Below are 19,040 nucleotides of genomic sequence, written 5' to 3'. Positions count from 1 at the left end.
TGAAGGCAGCACTAAACCCCTGAGCCACCTGGGCTGCCCGGTTCAAAATTTTAAAGATACATCGTTAGCAGCAATTTGGCAATATTTATAAAAATTCTTCAAGAATAGGGATGCCTGGGTGGCTCAGTGGTTGAGTGTCTGCCTTTGGCTTAGGTCATGATCCCAGAATCCTGGGATCAGGTCCTGCTTCGGGCTCCCAGAGGAGAGCCTGCTTCTCCCTCTGCATATGTCTCTGCCTCTCTCTCTCTCTGTGTCTCTCATGAATAAATAAATAAAATATATTTTTAAAAAGTCTTCAAGAACAGAAACCCTTTTTTGTCCCAGTAGTTCAATTTCTAGGAGCCAAACCTAAGGAAATAATTATGAATTCAGCTACATAATCATAGCTGATAAAGGAAAGCTCTTTACAGAAGAATTCCAACTGGTGAATGTAGAAGTTATGATGAAATTAGAACATCACCATTTTGCAACCCCTGACAAAATAATGGATAAAGACAATGATTAGCAATGGCTGTTAAGATTTTTTTTTTAAGATTTTATTTATTTATTTGTGAGAGACACAGAGAGGCAGAGACATAGGCAGAGGGAGAAGCAGGCTCCATGCAGAGAGCCTGATGCGGGACTTGATCCTGGGACTTCAGGACCACACCCTGAGCCAAAGGCAGATGCTTAACTACCCAGACGTCCCAGCTGTTAAGACTTAATGGCAAAAGTCTCTCTCTATATATATATTTTAAAGATTTTATTTATTCACGAGAGACACAGAGAGAGAGATAGAGGCAGAGACACAAGCAGAGTGAGAAGCAGGCCCCATACAGGGAGCCTGACGCGGGACTCGATCCCGGTCTCCAGGATCACACCCCGGGCTGAAGGTGGCGCTAAACCGCTGAGCCACCAGGGTTGCCCGCAAAAGGCTATATTTTTATAAATATTGCCAAATTGCTGCTAAAGATGTGCTACTACTTTATGCCTCCACCATTGTTAGATGAGTAAAATGGTGTTTGCAGCTTGTGGAAATAATGAAATAAAACCCAAGAGATGAGCAACACAGTAAATGTCTTTGTTAGTCAGAACTGTCATTCCTTGACGTTTTCCTCTAAGTACTAATAAACTGGTATTGAGTAACTATAGGGCAAGTTTGGGAATTCTTGTGTTTCTAGTTGGTGTGCACAGAATGTGTTAATTTTGAAATTAGAAGGATGATTAGATAATATTGTTAGCAAAAGAAAAAACCCCCAGCAATTCCATTTTTGTAATATTTGACTTTGTATAATAGCTATGTTTAAAATATAATGGCCCTCTCAGCTTAAACAGTTACAAAAATCTAATGTTTTTTCCATTGCAGTGACATTTCTGGGGGCAAACCCCTAGAAGTAGAGATGGCAGGGATAGAATACATGAATGACGATCCTGGCATGGTGGATGTTCTTTATGCCAAAGTCCATATGAAAGATGGCTCCAACAGGTATGTTTCTGGAATGCTTCTTTGCTTTTATCAAGAGGTTCCTAAAAAAAAATTCCTAGAAGTTCAGCGAGTTTTGATTCCTTTTCTTTGCAATCTTATGATTGTAAAAAAAAAAAAAAAAAAAAAAAAACAAATTCTTTTTTTAAAATAGTAAGCTGATATCTTAAAAGAGGAATTTGTTGTAGGAAAAAGTATCAGATTTTAATTGATAGTTATTGAGTTACTTTGATGGTAGATATTGATGATAACAATCTAGTTCTTATGAACTCAGTGCTTTCTTCATGTTTTTCAGGGTAATAGGAGGCAGGAAGGATGGCCTTTTAGGATAGTAGTTGGAAAAGTGACATAATACCTGTCTAGTGATTACCAGGACAAAGTGGGAATGAGGGATGCCTGGGTGGCTCAGTGGTTGAGTGTCTGCCTTCCAGCTCCGGCCATGATCCTGGAGTCCCCGGATCGAGTCCCATGTCAGGCTCCCTGCATGGAGCCTGCCTCTCTGCCTATGTCTCTGCCTCTCTCTCTCTCTCTCTCTCTCTGGGTCTCTCATGAATAAATAAATAAAATCTTAAAAACAACAACAACAAAAAAAACAAAGTGGGAATGATAACTACACAAACTCTGTAAGGCTTTTAGGTAAGTTAATCTACATGAATACTTAGAACAGTGCTTTGTGCATATAAACATCATCAAAACACACATCAAATGTTTACTGTTTTTTACCTGTGTTATTACCACACTTAGATCACTTATAAGGATTCTCAGTTTGCAACCCAGGCTATTTCTGAGGCTAGTCTAGGCATCCAGAGCCATTTCCAAGGTTAATAACACCATTTATTAGTCTAGTCAAGGTCTTCAGTGAGCAGAGGAGCCAAACTTGAATTGGAAGTTTGTTTTTGTGGTCTTTTTATTAAGACAGCATAGAACAGAGCTCACGCTGAACCAGGAACCTTGTAGAGAAAATCAAAGTCTCTAGGCAGGCCCCCAAGTTGATTTGCTTTTGTAGAGGATCCCTTGTAAGGTTTCTCAGCTCAAATTGATTATCTCAATTATCTCCTATTTCAATTCAATTGGAAGTGAATTTTTGGAGGAAGGTAGGAAGAGATGGTATAGAATCAAATGTTGTATGTATTTTGGACCAGATTTGTCTCTTCATAGATACCTGGCATGTGCTAAAATAGCATACTAATGACCTTGCCTTAAAATACAGGGGCACATTGTTCCTATGGGATATCCTAAAACATTTCTGCCAGGTTGGAATTTGATATCTGGTATGGATTACTTACTTTGTGTTGTAAGTTATAACTATTCCAAATGTCTTCACCATGTTATAGGGCTGCTATATAAGGGGTAGATTACTTTTCAGTTTTGTGAACAAAAACAGTGAATGATAAGGTAATCTCAAACTTTTTGATCACATAATCACTTTCATTTCTTAATTATTAAGGATACCAAAGAGCCTTTCTTTATATGGGTAATAGTTATCAATATTTACCTTATTAGAAGTTAAAATTGTGAAATTTAACATTTGATAGTTCATTAAAAATAGTAAGATATTTTTTGTTTATATAAATAACATATTTTTCATTAAAAAATCTATTTTCCGAAAAAAAAAAAAAAATCTATTTTCCGGGATCCCTGGGTGGTGCAGCGGTTTGGCGCCTGCCTTTGGCCCAGGGCGCGATCCTGGAGACCCGGGATCGAATCCCACATCGGGCTCCCGGTGCATGGAGCCTGCTTCTCCCTCTGCCTGTGTCTCTGCCTCTCTCTCTCTCTCTCTGTGTGACTATCATAAATTTAAAAAAAAAAAAAATCTATTTTCCAAACCAAAAATATTTAGTGAGAAGATAGGCATTGTTTAACATTTTTGTAAATTTCTGTAATAGAAGACAGTTGGGTTCTCATATCTGCTTCTCTATTGAGTGTATTGCAGTATGTTGTTTTGATTGAAGTATACAAGAAAATCTGTACTCACACAGAAATGTATTTGGAAAAACGAAGAGTACTTTAATGGTATTTTCAGACAATGTTGGCTATTTGGTACTACACTAAAACTTGACAAGTTACAAGTTACATTGAAAAGGTCATTTGCAATGTGAAATCAGAAACCAGATCAGTTAACATTTCATACACTTGCATTAAAATCTGTTGGTCTCTTTTGCATTTTGAGTGGATCTTTAACCTATGCACAATTTTATATTGGTCATTTAGAAAATATTGGTTTACTGAGTTATGCAGGTCTTCCAAATGTTGTCACATTTCATTATGCAATATATTTTTTTCATTATGCAATATTAAAAATGTATTACTCACACTCTAATTTCATCATAATCTTTAAGTATTAGGAAGCTGCTGTCAACCTCATGGTAGCAGATACAGATTTTCTAAAAATTCTAATTTTCACTTGAAAGCTTGAATTTTATTATTGGCCCAAAATACTGTTTTTCTTGAAGTTCTTTTTTGAGAAAATGTCTGTCAAATAACCAAGTCTGAATAACCATAATTTGTCTGTCAGTCGTTCTTTCAAATACAAATGGTGTTCATGGACAAAGAGGCTAGTTCAGCACCAGCTCTAACAATCTCACAAGTGCTTTTCCTCCAGACAACCATCTACTTTGGTATATAGCCAAACTGCTTTATACATACTATCATTTTTATCACACAAGGATATTAAAAAGGCATGTACTTAAGGCCTGGGATTTAATAAAATTGATTATTTTTACTGTTTCATCAAGGATAAATAAAATTGGGACGCCTGGGTAACTCAATGGTTGAATGTCTGCCTTCGGCCCAGGTTGTGACCCTGGGGTCCTGGGATCCAGGCCCACATTGAATTCCCCTCGGGGAGCCTGCTTCTCCCTCTGCCTATGTCTCTGCCTCTCTGTGTCTCTCATGAATAAATAAATAAAATCCTAAAAAAAAAAAAAAAAAGGGATAAATGAAACTAGGTTTGTTTTTTTTTAAACTGTGAATGTGTAGGGAAGAATATACGTCCATGTGAATGTCATTACAGTGAAAAAGGCAGATAATGTCATACAATTATTATAAATATAGTTTTGACTTCATGGCCTCCCCTCAGAAAGTCTCAGGTACCTTCAAAAATCCACAAGCCTTTGATCTAGGTAACGTTTTATTTCTAACATTGAAGATTGCATAGTTTCTAGGGAAATTATAACTAACTTGTTTCACAGTTACTCTTACCTGGCACTGTGCTTAGATTGTATTATCCCCATTTTATCTTTGTAAGATCTGTGTAAGATAGATGCTATTAGTATGCCTAGTTTATAGATAGGGAGGTTCAGAGAGTTTAAGTAGTTCAGCTAAGGAATGCGCAGACAGCAAAACCACGCTCTGCATCTCTGTGTAAGAATAAAGGTTTTCAGTGTGTGTATGCTAGGTTAAGTAGGATAGACTATGTTTCATTTCTTATTTCTTGAGTAAAATGGAAAGTTGTGATGTACTTTTTTTTTGAAAGTGGTAAAATTCACATAACATAAAAAATCACTATTTCAACCATTTTAAAGTATATAATTTTGTGGCATTAAGGACATTAACAACGTGTGCAACTATCACCACTGTGTAGCTCCAGAACATTTTAATCACCCCAAAAGGAAATCCTGTATGCATTAACCAGTCACTCCCCATTCTTCTACACCCCTCTTTTCTGCCCTCCCCAGTTCCTGGCAGACATTAGTCTACTGACTACCTCTATGGATTTGCCTATTGTGGATATTTCTTATAAATGGAACCACATAATATGTGGCCTTTTATATCTGGCCTCTTTCACTCAGCATAATGTTTTCCGAGGTGTATCCATGTTGTAGCATGGATCAGTACCTTGTTCCTTTTTAAGGCTGAGTGACATTTCATTCATTGTATGAAGAGACCACATTTTTGTTTATCCATTCATGGACATTTGGGTTGTTTCCACCTTAACTATTGTGAATAGAGCTGACTTCAATTCTTATGGGCTGACTCACTTTTAAAATGTATTAAAGTTTTATTTTCTTGATTAACCTTGTAGTTTTATAGGGCATCATAGCCACTCTGCCTGACCTATGTTTGTTTGTTTCCTTATTATCTATTACGGGATTTATTTAATTTCTGTTCATACTAGTTTAAACCTTACTGTTATAAATCTGAAATCTTGATGGCCTATAGATAGATATACAGCTAAAACATGAAGCTATATGGAAAATTTAGATAGGATTACAGCATTTCATTAAATAAAATAGTGAATTCTTCCTAATCTCTGGCTTCAAGTCTGCTTTAACATACATATATCACAGACTCCACAGTTTTTATTTACTCTATTCTTGGTGGCCTCCAGAGGGAAAAAGAGAGGTCAGCGGGAAGAGATAATAAAATCATTACTTTGAGTTTGTCCATTGGGTATCTTTACCTTTTGTTTTAATGGTTAGATCCTTGGTTCTATAGAAGGTCTTTAAGGGTCAAGATTAATAGGTTTTTGAGATTGGAAGAAAATAAGAGCTATAGAAGCTAGATGGCTTTTGAAGACAGTGCTCAGATAATTGGTACCCACATTAATGGAACAAGGAGTACTTCAAAGGTGAATACACCCTTATTTCCCCCATAGATCTAGACCTTACAAATTTTGCACACTGACTGTTGTCAAGGCTTTGTAAATTGAAAGGTTTTATGAGATATCTACTGAATCCACTAGTGCGATCAACCAAGAACATTTATGAGTAATTCCCATCTCTCTCACTGCTCTATTTATTTTTCTGTTGCCTAGCCCTCTTTCACAAGGAGAGACATGAGTATGTTATTTCAAAAACGATTTGTAAATTTCCCTCCTCAAATTTGTGGGAATTACTAAGAAATTTAAGCACCTCTTATTTAATTCAATTTTAAAACTATTTGCCTCCTTTGTGCAAGGTATTTTGGAAGGCTGTGCAAATTGATACAGAAAGGAACATTAAATCTGTTTGTTTATATGAAGAGATACTGCTCAGTGCAGGAGGCATGGGAGAGAGGCTATGTTGTATTAAAAATACATTCAACTTTATGTGATTTCATATAGTTTAAGTCAGAGATTTCTTCCCTTAAAATGATTGAATGTGAAGTGCCTGACCTTTAAAAGGATGGAGCCACTTAGGTCAAATTTTTCCTCTGGAAACTTTGAGCTAGGACAGCTTTGGTTCACTTACTGATACATCCTTGGGTTTGGTAAAGCATGACTGGGTAAGGCATTTGTGGCAATCTTCTCATTACTCAGTGGTCAGCTGTTGCTTAAGACTTAAGCATTCAACACAGTGGCTCTTTTGTCTGGCATTGTCACACAAGCTTCATCCTTGCCCCTCTAAAAATGGCTTCCTCACATTTGGTAGAGAACACTAAGTCAGCTCATCAGCTTCCTTCCTTTTCCCATCACAGTCTACCTATTTTCATCCCCCTGTGCTCCTTCATTTCACTCTCTTTCTGAAGAACGGCATACATCTCTGAGGAGGCTAATCTCTATTCTCCTGACCTCATTCCTTCTTATTTCTTCAGATCCCTGACACCATTAGTTCTTCCACCCTGCAGGGCATTTCCAGTCTTCTTTTCCCTCAGGCATTTTTCAAAAGCCCCACATGTGAGATGCAGTAGACTCTAGGGCTTCCATCTTAAGGAGGAGGGAGATGTACATGATTAAAGTACACTGAGGTGAGGCCTATGATTGAGATTCTAGGGTGCGTAGACAGGCAGGAAATCTCTGCTCATGTGTGGGCAAGTTTTGTAAAGGAAGGCTTCACAGAAAGAAACCTTCACAGAGGAGGTTTTTTTGCTGAATAAGGCATTCGCAGGTCAAGAGAGTAAGGAGCATTTTAAGAAAAGGGAATAAGTAGCAAGTGCAGATCTAGAAGCACTATTATATGTCGTATAAAGGGAGTTGGATTTTCTTTTGGTTTATTTGTTTATTCAACAAAAGTTTATTGAGTGCCTGTTATTTGCCAGGCCCTATGCTAGGCTGTGAATATAGAATGGTGAATAAAGCCAGGCACAGTCATTATCCCTATGTAGTTTACAGACTAATGGAGGAAACAGATGCTAACAAATAACACTTAAATGTGCAGTTGACCCTTGAACAACATGGGTTTGAACTGCATGAGTCCACTTAGGTATATTTTTTCAATAAATACAGTACAGTACTGTAAATCTATTTTCTTTAGGATTTTTAAAGAAAATTTATTTATTCATGAGAGAGAGGCAGAGACATAGGCAGAGGGAGAAGCAGGCTCCCCACGGGGAACCTGATATGGGACTCAATCCCGGCACTCTGGGATCATGCCCCGAGCCGAAGGCAGATGCCCAACTGCTGAGCCACCCAGGCATCCCTCCTTAGGATTTTCTAAATAACATTTTCTTTTCTCTAGCTTACTTTATTGTAAGAATACAGTATATAATATATATAACATACTGTAACACATAACAAAATATGTGTTAATCAACTCTTTATGTTAGCAGTAAGGCTTCCCATCAACTGTTGGCTGTCACTAGTTAAGTTTTAGATGACTCAAAAGTTATCCATAGATTTTCAGTGCCCTTAACCCCCTCATTGTTCAAGGGTCAACTGTAATTGTAAGTGTGATAAAGATGAAGCAGTGGGAAAATGGTGGTTTGTTAGAGAAAACTGTAATAGCAATGTAGACTGAGAAGGGCAGGGTCAGAGAAGGCCTCTCTCAGGAATTGATGTTGAATGGAGATCTAAAGAAGTGAGAGTTTGCAGGCAAAGGAGAAGTGGGAAGGCTCTTCCCATCTTTTGTTCTAGGCAAAAGAAAATACAGAGCAAAAGCCCTGAGGCAAGAAAAAGTCCAGCAAATTCCAAATATGGATGAAGTTTAGTGAGGGACAGGTAGGGTAACATGAGATGGCCATGTGAAGAAATTAGAGAGGCTTGGATCGACTTTATCTAGTGACACTAGATAAAAGAAATAAGATTAAATACAAACAGAATAAATAAAAAGAGATCCAAAAAAAAAAAAAAAAGAGAGATCCGTATTAAGATAAATCTTAATGGAACTGCAGAGCACCAAAGACACAAGATCTTAAGTCACCCACAAAGGAGTAACATATGTTATAAGGAACTCTCAGTAGCCATAGTGGAAGTCAAAAGACAGCAGAATTATTTTCTAGAGAAAATAATGGTGAACCTGGAATTGTGTACTCAGAAAAAAAATATCTTTAAGAACAAAGGTGAAATGGAGGCACCTAGGTGGCACAGTCAGTTAAGCATCCGACTATTGGTTTTGACTCAGGTCATGATCTCTGGGTCCTGAGATCAAGCCTCGCATCAGATTCTGCGCTTAGTGTGTAGTCTGCTGGAGACTCTCTCTCCTTTTCCCTTTGCTGCTCTCGCTCATGCACTCTCTCTTTCTCTCAAATAAATAAATCTTAGTAAAAGAAAAGAATAGGGGTGCCTGAGTGGCTCAGTTGGTTATGTGTATGACTCTTGGTTTTGGCTCAGGTCATGATCTCGCAGTTGTGGGTTCGAGCCCTGCATCAGCTCAGTGAGGAGTCTGCTTGAGATTCTCATTCCCTCCCCCTCAGCTCCTCTGCCTACTCTCTTTCTCTCTCTCTCTCTAAAATAAATAAAATTTTTTTTAAAAAAATGAACAAAGGTGAAATGAAGACTGTTGCAGGTGAACAAAAACTCAGAGAATTTATTATTGTGAGATGTCTGTAGTAAAGGAATGTATAAAGGACATATATTTTTGTTAAATAGATTAAAAGATTTTATTAATTTATGTTAAATTAAAAGATTTTATTTATTTATGAGAGAGAGACTGTGTGTGAACGAGCACAAGCAGGAGGAGAGCCAGAGGGAGAAGCAGACTCCCCATTGAGCACGGAGCCCAACATGAGGCTCATCCTAGGACCCCAGGACCATGACCTGAGCCAAAGGCAGATGCTTAACTGACTAAGCCACCCTGGCACCCTAAAGGATGTATTTCAAGAAAAGGAAAATGAATTTAGAATGTCTGAGATGTAGGAAGGTTAGTATGAGATGCAGAAAAGAATGGCAAATACATAAAATGGCAGACATTGTCTATATAAAATATTTTATAGTGGGGAGAGCTTTTTAAAAAGAAAGAGCTAAAAATAAATATTTTAAAAAGGGAACCAACATTGTTCAGTTAACATAAATGCCAGCTAAGAGCATTATAAGTCAAGCCTGAGGAGAATTCTAGATTTTAAGTATTTTCGTTTTTTTTTTTTTGGGGGGGGGGCGGGGTGAGGAATGTGTTAAGATATTTTTTTACTGTTAAGCCAAATGCATACAGTAAAAATTTAAAACTAAGTCTAAAATAGGGTGTATAAATAGGAAACAAGCAGAGAGAAAAAGAACAAAAGAACAAATACAAATTTATAAAAAGGAACAAGAAGCATAGTAAAAAGTGGGATGAATATTTAAACATAGGATAATAAGTCCAGAGATATATCTATTAATGATACATGTTAATAAACTCACTGGTTAAAAAAGATAAGATTAAACAAAATTCAGTTATATGCTGTTTACCAGAGATCCATCCATCCATGAGGTAGTAGAAAACAAAAAGATACACTGGGCAAATACCAAAAGGAAGTTTGCATAACAGAATTAATATCAAACATGTTATTCTTAGCAGTAGAGAGAGGACTGTTACATAATGATAAACAATCTACCAAGATGATATAATTTTAAACTTGTATGAACCCACTAGAATCGCCCCAAAGTAGATTAAACCAGATTTATACAAACTTTTTACTGGAGAGAAATTGAGAAATCATGTTCATAGAAGGAGATTGTTTTTTTTTTTTTTAATTTTTATTTATTTTTGATAGTCACACAGAGAGAGAGAGAGGGGCAGAGACATAGGCAGAGGGAGAAGCAGGCTCCATGCACCGGGAGCCCGACGTGGGATTCGATCCCGGGTCTCCAGGATCGCGCCCTGGGCCAAAGGCAGGCGCTAAACCGCTGCGCCACCCAGGGATCCCCATAGAAGGAGATTGTGACATATCTTCCAATTATTGGTAGGTCAAGCAGATGTAAAATCAGTAAAGATACAGAAGATTTTGACAATGAACAAATTTAATGTAGTAGTCATTTCTGGAATTATAAACCTAGCAATTAGAGAATTCATATTCTTTTCAGGCATATGGAACAGTTGGGAAAAATGGATTACACAGTAGATCATAAAGTAAGACTTAATAAATTTCAGTGAGTTGGTATATTATAAATCACATTTTCTGACCAGAAACAAAGCAAGTTTATCTACAATTACCAAGTTGCTAGAAATAATAAGAGTTTAGCAAAGTGATTGACTATAAAATTAGTATAATAAAATCAATTGTCTTTCTGTATACTGGCAACAAACAGATAATGTCATTTAAAAAAGATACCAGCCCTGTGACTTGCTTTGACTAATAGAATGGGATAGGAATGATTCGTAAAACTGTCAGTGCTAGGCCTTAAGAGATCTTACAGCTTTTCTTTTTTCCTTCTTCTTCTTCTCCTTCTCCTTCTCCTTCTCCTCCTTCTCCTTCTCCTTCTCCTTCTTCTCCTTCTTCTCCTTCTTCTCCTCCTTCTCCTCCTTCTCCTCCTCTCCTCCTCCTCCTCCTCCTCCTCCTCCTCCTCCTCCTCCTCCCTCCTCCTCCTCCTTCTTTCTTCTTCTTCTTTCTTCTTCTTCTTCTTCTTCTTCCTCATGAGAGAGACAGAGAGGCAGAGACATAGGCAGAGGGAGAAGCAGACTCCCTTCGGGGAGCCCAATGTGGGACTCGATCCCCGGGCCCTGGGATCACGACCTGAGCCAAAGGGAGAGGCTCAACCACTGACCCACCCAGCTGCCCCCAGCTTTTGTTTTCAAATTCAACCTTTCAGGACACAGTTGCTTTTTAGGGAAGTCCAAACTCTCCAGCTGGAAAAAAGACCATGAGGAAAAGAATTAAGGTGTCCCAGTTGACAGCACTAAGGCTCCCATCATGTGAATGGGGCCGTCTTGGATCCTCCAGACCCAGTCTAGCTGCCCAAAGAGGAAGCAGACAAAAAAAAAAAGTAATAAAGAATAATTATAAAATATAGTAGATTCTACAAAAGAAACAAACAAGAGGATAAGAAGAATAACATAGGGGACATGCGTCAGATGCAATGTCCAGGGGAGGCATCTCCAAGAGTTGACATTTGAGTTCAGACTTAAAGAACACAAGGGAATGGTGGTAAGGGGGTACTAGGCAGAGGGAAGAGAAAGTGCAAAGACCTCGAGAGAGAGCTTAGTGTGTTTCAGCACTTGAAGAAGACCAGGGGAGTACACAAGGGAGATGAGGCCAGAGAGGCAGACAGAAACTTGATTATACAAGGTCACTACAGTTGGTAAAGAATTTGTACTGTTTTCCTAGGTGCACTGAAGGGTTTTAAGCAATATAGTGACATGATCTTTCATTTTAAAAAGGTATTGTGTGGTAAAATGGATTAGCGGGGAAAAGAATGCATGTCAGGTCATATTGCAATCCAGGCTGCAGTTGAAAGTAAGTAACCAGGTTAGAGTGATGACCATGAAGAAAAAAAAATAAAATGAAAAGATACCATCCATTTACAGTAGCACCAAAACCCATTAGGTACTTAGGAAAGAACTATACCAAAGTATGTGTAAGACCTTTTTGCAGAAAATTATAAATTATAAATAAATTGTGATTGCTCATGTTCATTGATAGACTTAGTTTCAAAAAGATACCAGTTCTCCTCAAATGATCCTATATAAATTTGATGTAATTATGAGACTACATATGTAATTGAAATGAAGAGCCAGGAACAGGAGGGGAAAGTATTCAAAAGTCATTATAGGAATCCAGGTGAGAAACAAGGCCTGAACAACAGTAACAGCGAGAATTGATATGCAGATTCAAGAAGAGTAAAATCTGCTCGATTTGGCAGTTTTCTGTAGGTGGAGTGTAGGAGTCAGATGAATATGATCCATTATGACTAAGCTGGTTTATCTCAGGAATTCAAAGTGAATTAAGACCAGGAAATCTGATAACATCCAACTCTCAATAGGTCAAAATTAAAAATAGTATCTAAATACATGCCTAAAAGGCTTTTGGTAAAATTCAGCCTAATTTTTTTTTTCATTAAAGACTTTCAGAAAGTAGACAGATATTGCCTAATATGATATGTATCTATTTTAAAGCAGAAACCAACAATCCTGGATCGTGAGTTCCAGCCCCATGTTGGGTGTAGAGATCACTGAAAATAAATAAATTAAAAATAAAACAAAAAACAAGGGCACCTGAATGGCTCATGGTTGAGCATCTGCCTTCGACTTGGGTCATGATCCCAGAGTCCTGGGGTCGAGCCCCACATTGGGCTTCCAGCTCAGCGGGGAACGTACTTCTCCCTCTCCTGCTCCCTCTGCTTTGCTCTCTCTCTCTCTCTCTCTCTCTGTCAAGTAAATAAATAAAATCTTTAAAAAAAAAAAACCTTGCTATTTCTTGAGTGTTTATAGTTGTATTTCATGAGATCTACATATACTGACATAAAAGTAACTTCTGGGTTACGTGTCATGAGTGAACTGTATGTAGATCTCATGAAATACAACTGTATTTGTCCTTCTGAGCCATAGCCTGTATGCTATAGGACTTGCTGGCTTAAAAATCTCCCAGCAGAAATGCAAATAAAAACTGCAGAGATACCACCTCATACCCGTCAGAATGGCTAAAATCAACAGCACAAGAAACAGGTGTTAGCAAGTATGTGGAGAAAGGGGAATCTTCTTGCACTGTTGGTGGGAATGCAAAGTGGTATAGCTACTCTGGAAAACAGTATGGAGGTTCCTCAAAAAGTTAAAAATAGAACTACCCTACAATCTAGCAAATTGTACTACTAGTATTTTCCCAAAGAATACAAAAATACTGATTCAAAGGGACACATGCACCCTGAATTTATAGCAGTATTATCAACAATAGCCAAATTATGGAAACAGCCCAAGTATCCACTGGTTGATGAATGAATAAAGGTGTAGTGTGTGGGGGTAAAATAGGTGATGGAGATTAATGAATAATACACTTGTGATGAGCACCAGGTGTTATATGGAAGTGTTGAGTCACTATATTAACACTAAGAGTATACTGTAAAGTAACCAGAATTTAAATAAAAACTTAAAAAAAGAAACAATTTTTTCTTTTCTTTCTTTCTTTTTTTTTTTTTTTTTAGCTTTCTCCTTTTCTTAAGTAGACTATAGGATTCTTCATGGTGGGGAGTACTCTTATTCAGCATTGTATATCCAACGCCTTTTATAATTCAGGTTCATAGATGTTCAGTGAATGTTTATTATGTACTTATTCACTCATTCAGCAGATACACAAGATGAATTGGGTACAGTTAGCTTTCTGTTCTAAGCCCGTCCTCCTAATGGCCTGTCCTGGTCCCAATCCAGCTATACTCTCTTCCATGTTTAAATTACCTGGAGCACCTCTTATTGTTTGTGTTATTTCCGAAGTCTTCCTTTATAGTTACCTGAAAGCTCCTTAATAACAAGAACTTTGTTTGCTTATTAGTTTTTTATTTTTGTAGTGGCTTGCATAATGCCTATATACAGTAAGCACTCAAGAAGTATTAATTGTATGGAACTGAATTAAACTGGAAAAAAATTCTCAAACAAAAGCCTGGAATTTGTACTTTCTAGGGAGTTGGTGATCTTTCTGCAGTACAAATCCATATCTGTAAAAATGGCTCTGGGATGCTTGAGCTTTGGAGCACTTAAGGCCTTTAAGAGCTAAGATTTAAGGCTTCTGTTTCCAAACTCTAAGCACTATCTAAATAATAAAAATGCTTAAGAATAATTCATAATTTTTCTCATAGTAACTCTATATTATTTTTAATTTACTTATGAGGAAGCAAAGGCATAGAGAAGCTCTGTGACTCAGATAGTCAAACAGGAAAGGATCAGTGAAGTAAGAATTGAAAGACTGTGCTGTTAGAAATATACAGACATACTGTTAAATGTAGTATCTGTGATATCAACCTGAAATTTAGAAACTGTACTCAAGTACCCTTAAGTTCTCTTAATAGAACCCCCAAAATATTTGTCATCTATGAATCATACATGCATGCAATAACTATTTATTGAGAACTGATTATGTGTCAGGCATTAATTTTGGTGCCAGGATAAAGCAGTGAATAAGATAAAGAGCCAAACTTTTTAGAGTACACAGTGAATTGGTAACAGCACAACTGACTTGGATTCTGGTCTCTCTGTCCTGACTTTGAGCAACTCATCTTTCTATGCTTCATTTCTTCTTGCGTAAAATGAGATTTTATTATTTTTTTTAATTTTATTTATTTATTCGTGAGAGACACAGAGAGAGAGGCAGAGACCGAGGCAGAGGGAGAAGCAGGCTCCATGCAGGGAGCCTGATATGGGACTCAGTCCAGGGACTCCAGGATCACGCCCTGAACCAAAGACAGACACTCAACCACTGAGCCACCCAAGCGTCCCAAAGTGAGATTTTAGACTACAACTTTGTAAAGGACTTTAGTTCCTTCAAAGTCCTAAGTCTGTGAATTGGACAGAAATCTTAATTTTCCAGAAAGACAGAGCTGGAAATTGGTTTATTTTATTTAATTTATTTAATTTCCTTCGTATAATATTTCTTGTTCCCTGCTTTTATTTAGTCAAAGTCCCTATTCACTTCTTTTTCTTTATTTATATTTTTTATATTTATTCATTCATTCATCCATTCATTCATTCATTCTTCTTTTTCTTTAATAGAGGAGAAGAAAGTGAGGCATCATTGTGCCGTGATTTTTTTTTTTTTTTTTTTTTAAGATTTGTATTTATTTGAGAGAGAGCACAAACAGGGGGAGGAACAGAGAGGGAAGGACCGGCAGACTCTGCACTGGGCCTGACATGGGACTTGACCCCACAACTTCAAAATCACAACCTGAGCTGAAATCAAGAGTTGGACACTCAGCTGACTGAGCCACCCAGGTGTCCCTGTGCTGTGATTTGTAATTGAGGTGGATTTTGCAGTGCTTGGCTACGTTCAGTCTTAAGTTATGTTTATAATGCTTAGAAGTGTTTCAAAACTTTATGGTTCTGTCATGGTGTTAATCAAAAACTTTAGACTCAATATAATGTAGGTCTTTGCTTGGAGGTCCACATGCACAATTAATTAAATCAGTTAACTATAAAATCAGGGTTATGTGTAGCATGAATATATTTTATTTTCCCTTTGAGAATATAGCGGCAAAGTTATTTCCATGAGTCAGCCCTCTTTTTCCATCTTTACCGATATTTTATTATTTAGCTTTTCTCATTGCTCCTCAAAATTATATTTAAAAAAAAATACTCCAAGACATGGAAATATTCAGGGTACATTAAGTGAAATAAGTAGGTTTACAAAAAACTGTCTTGTCTTTTTAAAATTGATGTATATCTGTAGAAAAAAACTTAAAAATCATATAAAAAAGCATAAGTGTTTTTGTGTGGTTGGAGAGGTTATGATCTCCTTTTCATACTTTTTTCTTTTTCCATTTTTTTTCTATAATGAACACATACAACTTTGTAATTAGAGAAAAAATTAAGACCACTTGGTCAGGAAGCCCATCTTTCTTAACTGGCTTCCATGCCTTTGGTTTTGCCTGTGTATCTTGCTTACAGGCCCTCCTTGGTTTCCTGTGGCCTACGTGGTAAGATTCCAACTCACCTTGACCTCAGAAGCCTTACAGCCTGGCTTTGTTCGGCCTGCCTTTCCATTCATCACTGTCCTTCCCTTTCTACAGATGTCTCATGAATCCTTGGACGTGTTCTCTTTCATATTCAGTTTTTCAGATGTTGGGAACAAAAATTCCTCTAGAATCATCTTTTACTCTTCATGTCAGTATATCAGAAAAGCTTCCCCTTCTTACCACCTCCACCACTGCCCCCCCTCCAGCCATCTGGTTGCTGCAAAGACCTCCTTCCTGCTTCATCCTCACCTCTACCACTTTCTTCTGCACAGCAGCCAGAGGTTTCTTTCTAAAATGTCAGTCAGATCATTTCATTCTTCTGCTGAAAACACTGAAAGCTCCCATCTCACTCTGAGTTAAAACCAAAGTCCTTATAGACGTTTGCGAGCCCTGTGTAAGCCCCATGATCCTCTCCACCTCTCCAGCCTCAGCTCTTCTCCCTGCAGCTCTACTCCATACACTGGCTTTTTACTATTCCTCAGTCCTGCCACACACATGCTGCTTTATAGGCCTGTCCTTGCTGTTCCCTTTCTGGGCAGTGCTAATCCCTTGAGTCTGCTCACATGTCACTGTCTCAGGGAGGCCTTCCCCAATCCCCCTGTATAAAATGGTACATGTACTCCCAGTGGTATTCCCATCTCTCTTTAATACTCCATTTTCTTTATGGTGGTGCTTAGCACCACCTGCTGTAGTATGTGTATATGTGTCCACTATCCGACTGTCTCCTTCCACTGGCATGTAAGCTCCTCAAGGCAGGGGCTTGTTCACCTCTGTATCCCCTTCACCTGGAGCACATCAGCCCTTCCTGTCTCCTTTGAGATCTTGTCCTGTCAATTTCCTCTATCACCTAAAGTTTTATTTTCGTTCTCTGTTGGATAATTTCTTGTCTGTAAGCATTTTCAGTTCTTTCTCCTTATCAAGAGCAAACACAAACAACCTGCCCTCCACTCTGTGTCTTCTAATTTTTTTTTAAAGATTTTATTTATTTATTCATGAGAGACACAGAGGGAGGCAGAGACACAGGCAGAGGGAGAAGCAGGCTCCATGCAGGGAGCCCAACATGGGACTTGATCCCAGGTCTCCAGAATCAGGCCCTGGGCTGAAGGCAGTGCTAAACCACTGAGCCACCCAGGCTGCCCCTGTGTCTTCTAATTATCAAGGCATTAGTTTCCTCGGTTCCTTTCAAGTTTCTGGAAAGAGTTGATGTTCACTTACCCCCTCTCTCCTCCTCTGGTTTCTACCTTGGTCCTCTCTACCAAGGCCTCCATCTTGGTGTGCTTCAGCAGAGGTCTCCTGTACACTCTGAGAAGTAAATAGACTTTATTTTGTTCCTCTTTTTACTTTACTTTTCTGTGACTTTGTACTATACTGATTTTTTTTCCTCCTGTAATTCTTCTTTTAGCCTTTCTAAAGTCCTCTTCTGAAGGTTTTTCTCATTTCTCCTTATTGATGATCTTTGCTGGTTCCTTCTCTGCCCCTTACATAAGTGTGACCCTTAAGGCTCTGTCCTTAGCTCTCCCTGTGAATCCTCCTACCCACTGTGACTGCATCTATTCCATGCTTTTAACTATTGCTTTGCATTCATGACTAAATCTGTATCTTTCTAAAAAAGATTTTATTTATTTATTTATTTATTTATTTATTTATTTATTTATTTATTTGAGAGAGGGAGCATGTGCAAGTGAGTATGGGGAGGGACAGAGTAGGGACAGAATCTCAAGCAGACTCCATGTCAAATGTAGCCCAACATGGGGCTCGATCTCATGACCCTGAGATCATGACCTGACCTGAAATCAAAAGTCGGAGGCTTACCTGACTGAGCCACCCAGGTGGCCTTCAGATCTGTATTTTGTGTGCTTTAGCTTGTATTTCCATCCCTCTCCTGGACCTCTCCTACTTGATGTCCCATGTCACATGTTCAAAAGCATATACAGTATTAGCCCTCTCTTTGGAATGACATAGCATAACAATAGCAATTGCTTCTCCAGAATGCCCCACCTTGGTCAGTGGCCCACCTGGTCATTTAAGGCAGACTCCTGCCAGTCACCTCAGCTGCTCTCTGTGCTTGAACACTGCTATGTCTGAGGGCATCAGCTTCTCTCTCATGCAGCTCTTGTGAAGCTGTTCTCTCATCTCGGTTCTTACTGCCCCTGCCACAGTTTGGATATGCATCCTTTCCCCTTTTCTAGTGCAATCCTTAAAGCATGTGCTCTGAAGCCAGACAGTATAGATTCTGATTTTGTATCTGCCACGTATTAGTTATGTGACTTTGGTCAAGTTTTATAACTTCTCTGTGCCTTAGTTCCCTCATTGGTAAAATAGGGATTAATAATTCATTGTGAGGATGAAGTGTATTAACAGATATTGAGTGTGTAGAATAGTGCCTGACATTGTTCTAGCTGACTTCTGTACCTCAACTCTGTTCTTGTAGAGTGTTTTCTACTCTTCCACAGAGTCAGCTTTCAGAAGTGGACCTCTAACCACATCATTCTCTTTTTAAAATCCTCATGGCTTCTGATGGTTCGACCACCACTTATATCCAGCTCATCTCCACTGTCCTATCTGCCTCACCCATTGCTACAGCCATATTCAGTAATCAGTTTTCCTAATAAGATGTGATCGACCATCCCTTGGTATCTTTATACATGCTGTTTCTTCTGCTCAAAGTGTCCTTCTTCCCTGGTTTTATCTGTGAATCTTCAGTGATCCTTCAAGACTATGTTTATTTTATTTTTTACATTCACTTCTCACTTAAAAAAAAAAAAGACATATTTGAGAGAGAGAAAGACAGTGCATGCAAGTGAGGGGGAATGGAGAGGGGAGAGAACCCCAAGCAGACTCCCCACAAACTGCAGGGCACCATCTCACAACTCA

At 38.3% G+C, this 19,040-nt stretch overlaps 1 protein-coding gene across 5 annotated transcripts in view; it reads left to right on the top strand.

The window, feature by feature from the left end:
- ASCC1 (activating signal cointegrator 1 complex subunit 1) overlaps positions 1-19,040 on the top strand; it is a 104,961-nt gene that overhangs the window by 45,312 nt on the left and 40,609 nt on the right. For all 5 annotated transcript variants that reach the window (XM_025434785.3, XM_025434786.3, XM_025434784.3 and 2 more), the window contains exon 7: positions 1,346-1,465. In XM_025434785.3, coding sequence (XP_025290570.1) covers positions 1,346-1,465 — 120 coding nt within the window. The remainder of the gene's footprint in view (positions 1-1,345; positions 1,466-19,040) is intronic.

The sequence above is a fragment of the Canis lupus genome, chromosome 4, assembly GCF_003254725.2.
Source record: "Canis lupus dingo isolate Sandy chromosome 4, ASM325472v2, whole genome shotgun sequence".
Taxonomy (NCBI): Eukaryota; Metazoa; Chordata; class Mammalia; order Carnivora; family Canidae; genus Canis; species Canis lupus.
The sequence above is the reverse complement of the archived record's forward strand: the minus strand, read 5'-3'. Positions and strand labels throughout refer to the sequence as shown.